The sequence below is a fragment of the Aplidium turbinatum genome, chromosome 6 (assembly GCF_918807975.1).
Source record: "Aplidium turbinatum chromosome 6, kaAplTurb1.1, whole genome shotgun sequence".
In the NCBI taxonomy this organism is placed as follows: domain Eukaryota; kingdom Metazoa; phylum Chordata; class Ascidiacea; order Aplousobranchia; family Polyclinidae; genus Aplidium; species Aplidium turbinatum.
In genome coordinates, this window is record NC_137477.1 from 803500 (window position 1) to 818679 (window position 15180).

The 15180-nt window shown below is 37.2% G+C and overlaps 1 protein-coding gene across 1 annotated transcript in view; it reads right to left on the minus strand.

The window, feature by feature from the left end:
* LOC145772859 (uncharacterized) overlaps positions 1-15180 on the minus strand; it is a 77252-nt gene that overhangs the window by 60084 nt on the left and 1988 nt on the right. Inside the window, exons 2-5 of the mRNA XM_082584741.1 lie at positions 10303-10453; positions 7098-7196; positions 805-2124; positions 473-568 (exon numbers count right to left, since the gene is read on the minus strand). Of these exons, the coding sequence (XP_082440867.1) occupies positions 473-568; positions 805-2124; positions 7098-7196; positions 10303-10453 (1666 nt within the window). The remainder of the gene's footprint in view (positions 1-472; positions 569-804; positions 2125-7097; positions 7197-10302; positions 10454-15180) is intronic.

Below are 15180 nucleotides of genomic sequence, written 5' to 3' on the forward strand. Positions count from 1 at the left end.
GCGTCGGTGGGTAGGTTATTTTACGTATTGAGAAAATGCAATACGCACAAAAGTAATCACTTCGAGCCAGACTTTGGGGACCGCTGATCTAACGATCTAAACTATATTTCTACTTGAGGCGATTTGTGACGTCTGAAATGTTGATTGAGCTGACAATTGCGTCATTGCTGACGTAGATTCTACTGAAGGAGGTTGGTTGACCGCAGTGCTTGATTGATACGTAAAAACGGAATACGTTGTTGAAAAAGCAAAACAAATAAATTTCTTGCTCTTGATGTAATGTTAATGCTCATACGCAAACCATTCCCCACTATGAAACACACTGCGCTTAAAACAGCTGCGTGGTGGAAGCGCAGGGATATAAAGATTGTCGGCACATATGAACAATCGTCTAGCCCAGTGGTTCTCAAAGGTAATTAACATAAGTAATATATAATAACTATATCACAAAATTTCAAGCTGATATTCTTACTTGATGCAATCTGTGACGACGAAGGTGTTGATGATTGCGTCACTGCTGACGTAGATTCATCTGAAGAGAGCTGGTTACTCGCAGAGCTGGACAGATCTGTAAATTAAATAAAAGAGTTGTTGTTAGTACTATAACTTTTTTATAAAATGACATCAAGGCATAATGATCTATTTGTTAATTAAAGTTTGTCTAAGGAGTATAACTTATTGCAATGATATTTCCCATAAAGTTGATAAATCATATCTTAACTTATTATAATGAAAAGAAAACGCGATAATATAATTTGTTGTTAGTTTTATGATGAATAGTCTGTTGATAAAATATAAATTTACCTTTGTTCATGAACGGATCCAAAAGGAGTCCGGCCGTAAATTGGACAACCACAGACCAGTGGTCCTTCAGCAAGTTATTTTGAACGAAAAATTTAAAGTCAGATAATGGCATTTCTCGACAGATGTACAAAGCACTGAAGTACTCCTGAAAGGTCTGGTGACTGAAATATAAGCGATGTTGCCCTTCTAGAAGTGCATATTCTCTGTTTGCTCCCATTAGAGTGACGACAAGATCTTGAACTAACTGACTGGTGAGACTTTCCTTTATAAGATCCTCTGTTGTGATTAACACGGTTCCTTTTTTTGTTGCTTCATACGCGATTTTCGAAAGTTTGATGACAACATCATCAGATGTAGAAAGAGCATGTTCTGAGTTTTTAAGATTTAGCAATACAATATGAAAAATTCTGGTCATCGTGGAGATATCGGTAAGTTGTGACGAACCAAGATATGCTCTCACGTAGAGTTGCAGCATGAGAGGGTTGTGGCATATGGACTTTAAATGAGGAGTTTTTACAGTAAGTTCGGTCCAAATAATCTTGGATTGTTGTTGGTCGTTGACTAGGGCGTCGAATAACGTCTTCATATTGCCATAAGTCAGATCACCAATGAGGTAAGTGCGTTTGGGCCGACATCTTTGAGGAATCTTGAGCATAGCATGTGGTCGAGAAGTGAATATCAAGTGACAGTTTTGAAGAGCTTTTCCCAAACAAAGATTGGATAAAAGTTCCCAATAGTTGAGTAGAGTATTGTAACTGGATACCTTTACATTTGCTGTCAGGTTCCAATTCAACTGATCAAATCCATCTAGAATGATGAAGCAGTTTTCCGGATTGGCGGTGATCCATTTAAAAACAGAATTCTTTTCCTCGTTGCTTAAGTCGTAGTTGCAATCTCCCAGTAGAAACTCTTTCAATGTCAATCGTGTGTTGTGGTCATTCATGTCCATAAAAAGCTTCCTGAGAACAAGAGCATCCTCACTTTTAGCAAGTCGTCTTGCCAGGCGTTTCGATAGGGTTGTTTTTCCTGACCCAGGATATCCGATAACCGACACAAAAGTGTTGGTTTGAATATCAAAAACTAATTGATCGATTGTCACTGGTCGGGCAGATCCAGATAACTCAAATTTTTGACTTGTGGGATTGTACTTGTCATCATCAGGAATGGGCTTGCCTTGGTAAAAATCAACTTGAAGCATTTCAGGATAAATTTCTGGAAAACCCTCTGAAGAAACGTCAAAGTTGGAAAGATCAACGTCATATTTGGAATGAAATTGTTTGCGAGTTGCTTTTTGCAGTTTTTCCAATTCTTGTGTTGAGCCTTAATAAAATTATTAAATTAAGTTTAAGGCGTTAAGTTTCAAAGCAGTTTTGAATTTGCTTGTTTGATTAGACTTTGGGTAACTTATTTTTCAACAATCAAAAATTGTTGGGAAGTGTCGAATGGTTTTGCTGGTAACCTCTCTTGTTTAGATTTTGAGTATTTTTGTTTCAACAAAGCAAACTGAGAGTTTGATAAAGAGTCCGAACATATACAGCCAAGTACAGTAACGATTCAGGTTCAGAGTTTCATATATTGTCAATAGAATACTCAAAACGTTTGTGAAGGATTTTGTTAATTGTAAATTAAAGAAATTTTAGCAATTTTTCCAAACCACCATGTTTCCAAACAGGGCTGTTGGAAATAAAAAATCTTCGTTTCGTTTCGAAATAATTTTCTTAGTTAAAAATTTCGTTTCGAATCTCAAACCGTTTCGTTACGTCCTGTGCTCGTTTCATCCCAATGCGGCCATCTCAAATGGTAATTTGGGATGGCCGGGATGGGATGGTAAAGAGCCACTTGCCAAGTGGTAACAGTAGAGTCGTTTGGTAGGCGCTTCTCATATACAGTGTCTTTGGCGCTTCATTCATTGTTTGAAAATAATAACAAATAACACAGTGTAACAAAAAAAGAAAAAAAAATTGTCCTTGGGAAATAATTGCTATTTTCTGATTACTTTTGCCAAAAAAATACAAAAAAGCTTTATTGTACCACAATAACTTCAGGTTTGTGTTCCTCAGATTAGTTTGAATTTTTTCTCATTTCTTATGAAAATAGGCATATACATAACGTTGAAAATTTACTGTCAGCTGCTTCCAGCAATAGTTACCTAATAATGGGTATAATTAAGTAACAACTGGATTCTGTTTGCACACAAAGCCTTGCAAGGTTTTTATTTTGTGATGGAACAAAAAGGCTGAGCATTTTTGCAGTCGCATACCTTACTTGAGCAATTTATTCACATTTACTGCTTTGCGAGATGCAACCCTACACAGTGTGTTTGTCTTGTCTTCAACTCCGAGTTACTGGTGAAAAGCGCCCTTACAACCGCAAATAAAAAAAGATATAAACGATAGTGTCGGAAAATTATCATTGACAAAGTCCAATGCTGAGCTACTTATTTCTACAATTAAAGAGCTGTTTTAAAAGCTGCAAGATGCAAAAACCAAAGCTGAAGTATTTACGAGGTCTGCAGGGAAGCGACTGATAAACTCCATTTATTTTTCTAATCGAGACGCAGTCTGAAGTTTAACAGACAGCTTGGACCTGTTTCATGTCTGTAGTTAACAGATTTTTGGGCAATCACAAGACAGAGAACTACAGGGTGCTTTTTGATCAACTCAGGGATGCGTATTAGTATATGGGATGCAAGGTGTCACTGAAACTACACGCACTACATGCTCACCTTGATCAATTCAAAGATAAAAAGGGCGATTCCTAAGAGAAACAAGGTGAAAGATTTGATCAAGATATCAGGTTTTTGAGGAACGCTACATAAAGGCCAGTTGGCCTACAATGAAAGTATGATAGAGGACCACGTATGAACCGTTTAAATCAAGGGTCTCAAACACGCGGCCCGCATGCGGCCCTCGAGGACTTTTGATGCGGCCTGCGATACATTTTTAAACTTTGAAATACTTTATAATCACAGTACATATTTTTCTATATAGAAAGATAAAATGCTCAAAAAACCTGAAAATGGTCATCAAACTTCTTACGACTTTTTAACACTACTGTCGCGCCATTTTGCGTACGGGGAAACTCGTATTGTTACATCGCAATCACATTGCTTATTCACTTATTGTGTCATAATTGAAATACAGCAGGCCTAGTAACTTTGGCACTTGCTGAAGTCAATTCTTCAACAGTTTAGTTTTATCCGCGTTTTTTGAAAGTTGATTGCAAGATTTTAGCTCTCCGAGTCCGTCGTTTCGTTTACGTGTTTTCTGTTTTTTCTTTTTCGTTTTTTTTACGTTGGTACAGTGTTTTTCCATCTCTTTGTTCTTACTAATTTTTCTTGCGATGTAACGTTCTTGGTATGTTCTTACTACTGTACAGTATCTTTTTTATTGCGTTTTCACCGTGTTATTTTGTTTATTGGTTTGTTTTGAATCTTTACCCTTGGACTAACAAAGCCTTGATTGGTTATTCCTGGTAGTTTCGCAAACTTGTAAAGGCTTTTGACGCAGGCCCGTTTGCCGAGATTGGCAGAGTGAAGTTTTTCGATTGTTGAAGTGTTGTTGTCGAGAATTATTCCATCCATTGGGTGCCGCTGAATGGAGAGCAGTACTGAAGTGTGTTGCTCAAGTGCACACCCCGAGAGCCGAACCAGCGCCGCTTGATCTTAAGCGCAGCGCGTAACCACTGAGCTAACGGAGAGACAATTGACTTCTTATTGTGTGGTGCGGCCCTCGAGTCGATTTACAAGTGTTCATTTGGCCCTCAGAGCAATTTGAGTTTGAGACCCTTGGTTTAAATGAAAGAAAACTTATATATCATCGCCAATCTAAAAAAACACATTTCTTTGTAATTATGTTATAAGTTGTAAGTGCTTTAAGTGACGACGTATAAGTTTGTTTGTAATAATTTTGACCAAAGGCCTGTAGCATGGTATTCAGGCCTTTAGGTCTTCTATCGTGTTTGTAGCCTACATTAAAATTGCGTTCGATACATGTTTTTGTCTTGTTTATGTATTTAAAGAATCTCTGAAACAACGTTTATCGTCATTATTTTAGAATGACAACACAAACAACAATAAATAATCTTAGATTTAACTTCTTTATATTGATTTACAAAGATATAGTGGGAGCCATTGCATTAAAAAGGCACAATTAGCCAGAAAGTCCAATAAATGAATCTCATTAAGTCAAAACCGAAGTTTGAACTTTATGAATGCTCATTTTTGTTGATTTAGGCCATATTAAATCAGAAAATATTAGTTTTAACGCAAGGACAAACTTTGTGTTACATAGTGAATGAGAGGAATGAGAGAAAACAACATACCTTAGAAACGAAGCGAGATGTCGACATTCTGTGTCTATCTATTTTTTCCATAATAAACTAATAGCATGTTTCTCGGTAGCCGATTTGTAGCAAGAATTGACAGCGATAGACACGTGTTTCGCCCATGGGGCTGGGCTCATCAGTATCGCACCGTATTCTTGCCACAAAAGCGGCGGTCGAATACACTTTGCTACAAATTTGCTGCCGAGAAACATAATTATAGTTGATTGGATGGTTTGAATGGCTAGCGTGGAAGCTACACCGTTATGGTTAGCGAATCGCAACTGCTTGCTGTACTAGTGAGTGCTCAGCAGGGATGGAGGAACCATTTTAAAAGTAGGTGGGCCCAAAGCCGTAGCACTCAAAGTTGATCAAACTTTTGGGGGGCTTCGCCCCCCAGACCCCCCATAGCATTGCTGCATTTCTAATACTTCCAATCGCTTATACATTGTGTTTTCATGATTGCCTTTTGTGCCAACCACCGAAAAATTTCCGTTTTTGGGCCCGATTTGGTCAAACAAATTACAAAATTGTTAAATTGCTCCATAGCGCTGTACAAAATATGCCGATGTACACACAAATAAAAAGGCAAAATACACACACAGTTATAAAACCAACCTGGGAGAAATAATCTGCAGCATTACACAGTAGGCCTACGTGCATGCACTGCATAGTATGTAATGATATCATTGTTTTAACCTTGGAGAAGAATTAGATTGATTTATAGATTGCTCCACCAATCACACGCAACCACACCCACACGTGCTGCCCATCAACAGTGGGCTCAACAGAAAAGTTTGAAGATTAGATTTCATCATTGAGCTATCAAAGATAACACAGACAAACAAAAAACTTTTTTTTTTAAAGGCACGGTATGGGAGAGTTATTTTAGGGTATTTCAAGGCTCCTGATTCCGAAAATGCACTTGTTTTTTTCGAATTGGTTCTAGTTTTTAAGATAGCCTACAGCAAAAACATTTCTTTTGCAATTTTGAGTCCCTACATAGATCTAACGTCGTGTCGTTTATTATATTGACACAACTGAAAGTAATCCCAGGCACATTTCTGAGTTGTATAAACGCCATTTGAAACCAATCATGTTGATTACAACCCAAATAAACGGCTATTTAACGTTTACTGGCCTAGTAACAATCAAAATACGACGTGAAGCAAGCCTTAGGATACAAGATGTAGAATATATAACTTGTGCTTTGCGTTAATATATTTGTTGACTTCAACAGTATCAGACTTAGGCCTACTAACTAAGATACTAAGTGGAATACAAAATAACTACATACGGTACATTGTTTTGCTTATCATCAAAACATAGCCATCGATGAACAAACGCAATTCTTTATTATGGTAGGCTTACAATACTGAGCAACACCCATCAAGGTAGCCTACGAAGGCCATTTATATAATTACAGAATACAAAGTTGTGTTCTTCAATAAAGTAGCTGCTTAAAATTTTATCCTTGTTACGGAAGAATGTAATCTTGGTTCGAAATTCAATTCCTGGTAGTTTCAAAAATTCGAAAAAAACTAAGTGCATTTTCGGCATCAGGGGCCCTAAAATACTCTAAAATGACTCTCACCTTTTGTGCCAAATTTTTTTTGTTGGCTTGTGCAATCAAACCAGTGTGTTTCAAATGAGTAAAGAGCTTTTTTTTTGGAACTCCTTCTCTAATTTGCCGTTTTCACTACCTTTTCAAAGAAATTTGGCTTTCAAAAGTGGGTGGGCCAGGCCCACCCAGAAAATAAAGTAGGTGGGCCCAGGCCCACGAGGCCCACGTGGTTCCTCCATCCCTGGTGCTCAGCCTTGTGCTGATACCCGGGAAGAGCGCCACTTTCTTCACAACCTAACAACAGCTTGTAAACTTCCTAATTCCTATACTCTAGTTTTTTCATTAAACTCAATGTTCTCACACTTTAACAATTGCACTATTTTTATTAAACATAAACAGCACAAACCTTCATCTCCAGATGGAACTTTAATTTGCTCTGGTAAATTGTAGATCGTTGTATGATACTGTCGGTTATCATGATAAGTCAGTTGCTGCTGTGCTGGTCCTGTAAGTAGACAAAATATTACTTTGACGATTAATGATCGCGTATCGAATTGACATGAGTTTAACGTATAAAAACATCGATGGCTTGATGCCATGACCTGGCTTGGGTTAAACTGATGCCTGGTATGAAATAGGCGACAATGCGATGATGAAATTAAGTTTGGTTTTTAACTTTTCAGCATCGCTTACAATCAAGGTAAGCTCATATCTTCCACTAAAGGTTCACTTGAAGCTCTGTCTTTCAAAATAATTCAAATAATCAAATTGAAAAAGCAAATGGGTCATTCTTTATGAAATCATCCAAAAGTTTTCCATTTTGTCACCATAGTCACGGATTTTTACGAAAATTTATACAGCAGCTGTAGAGCTCAATTTTCTGAATAAAATAGTGCTAATTTGAAAAAAATATGGTTAATACTTTTTAGTTATGGCCCATTGAAAATGGAATTAAAAAAAAATCGAAATAGGTTCTAAAATTATTAAAACAAACGGAGTTTTCAACTTCTACAAACTGGAATTTGATCAACTTGTTACTAATGTATCATAATTTTCTACCGTACATACTCGAGTATAGGCCGACCTCATGTATTGATCGAAGCCTACGTTTTGCTGAAAATCGGTGACATTTGCCGTGAACAACAGAACGAATTGTTTTGTAATCAGATGCACAAGTAACTTGTAAACAGCAACGTTTAGCAGTAACCTGCTTAACCATTGTTGAATTGTGTGACGTTTTCGGCCCAAAAATCAAATAGCCTATACTGTAAATAAATGTTGAGAACGGCAAAGCGGTAATGTTTATGTTTGAATACCGAAACTTAGGAATTAGGATGTTTATGGATTCTAGGACTAGTTACAACTAGTGCTAGAAATATTTATGTCTGCGACCAAGACCATTCAAACATCTTTTCTTATATCATTTGATGATTTAATTCTTAATGTTACTAGCAACTTCACATAGGCTATCTTGTTGCTGTGACAAAAATGTCATGGCAGTCTTTATCGCACATTTTACTGGCCTAGTTTCACAAAAAAAATTTCATTACTTCAATGTAGTCGGCCTAAGAATTTTTGATAGAATTGTAGCCACGTTGTTTCAACAAAGAAGCCATTTTTTGGCAATATAAAGTTATAGAAAATAATTTGCAATCATGCAAATGGTTGGAAAGAATCTAGGAAGTCTTCTCACAATCTGGCACAAAATGATTATGTTTATTGTATCTCTGCAATAGTTTTTACAACAAACTTTGAAGCTTCGTTATAATCATTTTTATCTTTGAAGTCAAAAGTTAATTTCTTTTTTTGGCCAGAAACATAATCGCTGCCTTGCTGATGTTGTCGCCTTTACGCGTATTTTTTGTGCTTCAAACAATAAGGACCCAGTCAGCAATCCAGTCCTTTTACATTGATTCAACATTTGTAAACGTTAAATTTATGTAGATTTGCTGACTGTGGGTTATTTCACATTTCTTTTGTTTACGCATGTTCCTCAATTTGCTGTTGCATTGTTTCGACGCTGGCGGACTAAAAATGTTATGTCAAATTGATTGACACAATCTTCAATAAAAAGTGAGCTTCGAACTTAGCTTTGTTGATGTATTTTTTGTGGATGTAATTTATGAGTCATGTTTATAAACACCCGTAAGCGAAATGACTTATGATGTAGCCTGCATGATATTTGTGATGCGACTTGACACAAATCCACAATTCCAAAAGCGCCTAATTTGAACTTAGAAATTTCAGATAATTTCAACAACTTGTTCAATTGTCTTCTCTCTACTAAAAATATTCATACTACAAACGCAATTGTAGACCTAAAATACACAAACGAAGATGTAAACAGCTATTCAAGCAGGCTAAGGTGTTACTTATGAGAAATTTAGTTCCATAAAACTAGAAGCTAGCCATGAGTTTCGGAATGCATTAGTTTAGGATAAAAATGTAAGACAACAAACGCAGTTTTGTTATTTTTCAAATTCGTGTAACAATGTTACTCTGATTGTAACTATTTCAGAATCAGTGAGTACAGCCTGCAATAAGATTTGCTGGCAAGTCGTAAATCTTTATCAATGCAATTATTCGGCACACAGCACACACACTTCGTGCGGTTGATCGAGCTCTTTGTTATTCAGAAGTTTGCATGAAATCGGATTAGCACGGTAATTAAATAGCGGCAAGTTAAATCAAAATTGTCGTTTTTGAGTACCTTTGCAAAAATTGAAATATCAAGCTTAACATATAAAATTTTAAAATAATGATTTTTCAAACTTATAGACAAATGATTTACTTTCACACCAGTGCAACTTCTGTTGAAATAGCACCAGCGGATAACACGTAACAGCTGATTGAATTTGATCCAAAAACGGCCCCCCCTTGAGCAGTTAACTTCCAAAAAAACGTTGAAAAGCAAAGGGTTAAGATCATTGTTGTTAAGTTAAGTTATGATGTCTTGATTTGCATAATTCATTTTAGAAAGATCACTGTTGTTAGGTTTTATGTGACGACACATAGTTCTTCTTGGAAAAGCCATTAAAAAACAAAAAAAAAAAAAAACGTTTTGAAGAAGAAACAAGTAAAAGTTGTGCTCGTGAATTCTACAAAATTGGTTTGAAGCAATTTGCAGTTTGTTACCTTGCAATGAGAATGTGAATTTACGTACACAATTTAAATTAAATAAAACTTACAGGTTTAGAAAATATATTAGTATCAAGCATTTAAAGAGAAAAAGCTTAAGAACCCTTGAAATACAACTCAGAAATATAAAGCTTCATGTTTAAGTGTTGAAACCTGTAAATTTTTTTTTAAATAACACGTTTTATGCACAAAAAAGGTTAAATTTGCAAAAGTTTTGGTGGTTTGATAATAATCATCGTTGCATCCGCGCCTGCCAGTCACACAATGGAGTTTGTAGCCTTGTAAATGACTTGTAAATTACTTGTAGGAGGGCTTGTAAATGACGTGATTTTGCATAAAGTATCCTCAGCTTGTTTGGTAGTTAAACAACTCGTACTGGATTCTATGAATTTCCGATTAATACAGAGCAAAATAAACCCATAAAATAAAAGATCTTCCTTTCAAAGCATTTGTCAGCACAAAAGTTATCTTACCTGGCTCAGGGTAATTTTGATTGATGGTGACGTTACACGTTGGATTCTGAACAACTGTTCCAGCTCCAAGTATGCTGTTATCAGCTTGTCCGACATGAATTGATGATCCGGAAGACATACCACTGCCACTGCCAGATGCTAGTGACAGTTCCTGAAAAATACAAGTTTGAAAGATGAGATTCAGGTGAATTATACGTCTTAAAAAACCTAAAATTTCGGTTTAAGTGAATTGGTTCCAGGCTGTACCAATCAATGTTTGAAATAAGGGTAGTAAAGCTAACTTTGAACGACTTAATTATACTAACACCTCAAAAATTAGTCAGTTAAACAAAACTATGTGAGATGTATGAATGCAATTTTTATAACGGCAAAAAGCAATTCCTTGAAACAACCTTGAGAACGAGCCACGGAGGTAGCGTCCTTCTATATTGTAAGAACCACTACATCGATTGGCTACCGCTGACTGGTCGCATTACTGAAGAAACGGTGACTTTCTGCTTAATTTAGCCACTTCCCATCGGCATTCGCGCGCCGTGATCGTGACGCGGTAAACGGCATTTTTTTCTTTTTTTTCTCGCGTTTCTGCATTTTGACTGTCTTGTACAAAAAGTAGTGTCTTGTATAAAAGCAAATCTTTTCAGTGATTGACATTTAATTTTGCATTAAAATTAAAAAAAAAATTGTAAAATGAATGCAGCAGTGGTGTCTTGTATTAAAGCAAACATTTTCAGTGACTGACATTTGATTTTACATCGAAATAAACGAACACTTTCAAAAATAAGAACAGCAGTGTTGTCTTGTATAAAGGCGAACATTGTCAGTGATTGACATTTGATTTTACATCGAAATAAACGAACACTTGGAAAAATGAAAGCCAAAAATGTCCATCTTCAGCTCTGAGACGGTCAGGGGTGGGAAAAGATCTTTTTCGGCCAGGGTTTAGGTACTCTGGAATTTCTGCTGATTCCAACATCTCAAGGGCTAGCATGACTTTGAAGTTTGGCAAAGTCAATCGTCCGTGCTCTTGATGGAGCATTTTGAATAGCAGAAATGAATTCACCAATGCTATGTCCACTATATAAAAAACAACTTTTTGTACCACCTTGTGTGCTTTCCTACAGAGCGGCAGGTTGCTAAAAGCTGATCTGAACGATCAACTCCCCCATCCCTTGATTGTACGAAATCACACAAGTGGGTTTTAAGATGGGATTTCCATTGAGGTTTGTTTTACCTGTTGGACATAGTTCTGATGGATGCCACGTAGAACATCTTTACGTCCTTCCACACCCAGGGCTGGATTTAGCTGATGGGGGGCCCGAGGCACTTTTAGATCGGAGGGCTCCGTACAAAAAAATTTTTTGCACCAACGGCGCGAAAAACCACCTCTACCTCTGCAGTAGCATTAATCTAGCACTGCACAGCATTTTGCAGAAACTTCAAAGGCTGAAAGGAAAACAAAAATAACACAAAATCACATTTTTTCCACGTCGAAGGGCCCTTCAAAAGAGGGGCCCGGGGGACCTGCACCCTCTGCCCCCCTAAATCCGCACCTGTCCACACCATTGCCATCACACCATTTGCTGTCTTGAACACGTGCTCTCCTCTTTTTAATTTTTTTCCCGAAAGATTGCTTGGCATGTGCTTTCGGTTCAGCCTAACTGTACCAACTGTGTGGGTTTTGTTTTGCAGCAATGTGCAAAATAGCTGTGGACTGCTGTACCAGTTATCGATAAAAAGATAATAACCTTTTCCAAGTAAATCATGGCATAAATTTATGACCACGTTTGTACTTGCTGGTACAGCACTGTCTCGATCCTGGCCACTGTATTGTTTGAAATTCCAGGTGTATCCACACATACTCCCACATGATTCATAGAGTCGTAACAGCTTTAGTCCAAACCGTGCCCTCTTGGAAAGATTGTATTGCTTGAACTTTAGCCTGCCGTGAAATTTCAGCATAGATTCATCCACAGAGATGTGCTTCTGTGGACAATAGACTTCCTGAACATTGTGGAGAAATTCATCAAGCAGAGGTCTTATCTTGAACAAACGATCGGTTACACCATCCAGGTGCAGGTGACTCGGGCTCCCGTTTTGAAAGGCCCCCATGTGAAAAAATGTAATTATTGTGGTATATTTTTTTCTTTCAGCCTTTGAAGTTTCTGCAAAATGCTGTGTAGTGCAGTGCAGTGCTGGTTTAATGCTACTGTAGACGTAGAGATAGTTTTTAATATTTTTTGCAAGGGGCCCCCGATCTGAAAGTGCCCCGGGCCCTCCATCAGACTAAACCCGCCCCTGTGGAAAAATACTTCGGTTTACAACAAAAGATTCGCGTTGCCACCTCTACAGCTAAGCAAACCACTGGAATACCTTCAAGTCGCTCATGCGATCAGCAAATCTGCTGAATCTGCTGAAACAGTAGGCTACAGTCAAGACCTTCTTTAACTTTACAGGCCTGGAAGCGGTTGTCACTCATGAGGATTGCGCAATCCTCAGAGGCTTACTGTTCAGAACGCTTGTTCAATGCGAATCACGCTTGCGCGGTTTGCAATGCTAGTTGTGCCAGACAGAGTTGCCGGTTCAGTTTGTTTTTATTTCTGACCATCATAACAAAACACAAGATGTGCCAATTATAGCAGAAGTCTATTAAAAACAAAAACTTTTTTTTAAGACAAAATGCTGAAATATGGCTTTTTTAAAGCGTTTGGATGAAAAAATTACGGCTTGGCTTTTTTCTAAAACTTGTTAAATTAAAAGTTTCGATTTTAATTTGATCTGATTCTAATTATGACCTAATTTTGATCTGGCAGCTCTTCTACCAGACAATGGCAACGTTTTAAAGAGCTAAATATTCAGTAGAGTGTACTGTGTAGACCAGAGACCAGTTGTTTGAAAGATCGAAGTTGTTGTTTGGAGTTTTCAGAATTCATTTTAAGTTTAAACTAATGGCGAAATGAAAGGGTAGGCTGCTGTAGTTTACCAGTAGCCTTTGATTACATTATTGAAAGTGGTGAAACAGTAATCTTGTTTTGTTAGTTGATTTGCATTTTAGACTCACAGTTTGCATGTTTTTGTACTGTCTGGTGATGCACTGATAATGCTAGCTTTATGGGCAACCTACAAATAGTTTTTTAAAACATGCAGGGTCAAGGTATTGAGCATTTTTGCTCAGTTTGTTTGTGCTAAAGTTAAGTTATTAGTTTGTACTTGGGGGTGTGATTATAAACTAGGCGTGTGATACTGCAGTTCAAAAGTAACCATCGGCTGTTGGGAAAGGTTAAAACAGTAAATTTTTAGGAGTGTTTTGCCAAAACCTTTTTATAGCTACATTTTTTGGTATTATATCAAGGTGCGGTAGCTTTATTGAAGCTGGCATGCAAAAATACTGAATAAGTTGTAACCAAACTAGAAATAATATCCGTAGAAAGTAGAAACATTGCCATGTGACTTTCTTTGTTGGCTTGGCCTGTGGGATGGTTATCGTACTAATCCCAATTTTGAAGTGGAAAATAGTGAAATTTTGGTTATGATGGTGGTAGCCACTTTTAATAACATCTTCTGTTTTCTAACTAGGCTATGTATTTTAGGAATTTTCTGAAACTTTATCGTCATTAAAACAACGCATAACTTTAATAAAGGCTGTCACATTATGGTCAACAAGTGCTGTGTCCCAGGATGTTCTTCGAACTATGACAGCAGCCACGAGGAAGGGCATGTAAAATGTTTCCGCTTTCCAAAAAATGATTTCTTAAGCTCATTATGGTTGAGAAAAATTCCCAGAAGCAATTTGAAAGTGTCAAAACACACTGTGGTTTGTATAAAACATTTCAATGACAATGATGTCATAAAAAGTGATACAATTCCTGGTAAAAATGGGGAGCCAGATATTGTTCTTCCAAGAAAATGTTTCAAACTGCAAGATGGTGCTGTCCCAACTATTTTTCCCAACTTACCAGCATACCTCAGTGAAATACCAGGAAATAGCCGATCTAGCCCAAGCAAACGGCGTAAAAAACATGAAGACTGGCATAATCAACAACAGGAAGGTTTTTGAACAATGATAAAATTCTGTCTTTTTCAACTTTCAAAGAAGAAGTTGCAAATAAAGTAAAAGAAATGAATAGCCATGTTGTTGTCAACGTACAAGAGCACTCTATCATGATTTTTACTATTCCTTCACACAATCCTGACCTTTGGCCTGAGTTGGATTTTGCTGTTTGTATAGATGAATCTTTTTTGGTTACTGCATGGAAAAGCAAAATTAAAATATTGATGAAAGATCTTGAGTGGCTTAACCTTCAACAAGGCAGGTTGGCTCTCTGGAGCCAGCTTCAGAATTTAATCACTCGTTTCACCAGCGCTGAAAATCTGCAATCTGTGGTGTCTGACAAAACCATTGTAGAGCACGTGGAACAAGTTCTACAGCACATTGCTTGTGACACTGTTAAAGATAAACTGAACTTTTTGTTGGAGCAAGTACGTTTGAGTGTTTGTCCTCCCTGTCAAAGACGATTTTCGACCGACACCATGATTGCTGCTTTTACCCTGCATTTTTTATCGCCAAATGGATATGTATATGTTAGAGACACTCTTTTAACTTTGCCAAGTTGTAGGTGGCTACGTAATCTTACTTCAAGTCTTGCTGCTGGCACCAGCTCTGAAAATAAAACTTATTTAAAAAACAAGGCAAAATATTTACAGCAAAATGAGTTGCTAGTCAACCTGCTTATCGACGAAATCCATGTTAAGCCTTGTTTGACTTTCAAGAATGATAGAATATTAGGATGCGATGATTCTAGCCAGATTGCATCCAGTGTGCATTCGTTTATGATTACATCCTTATGCTCTTCTAACAAAGATGTAGTTACTTTGTTACCA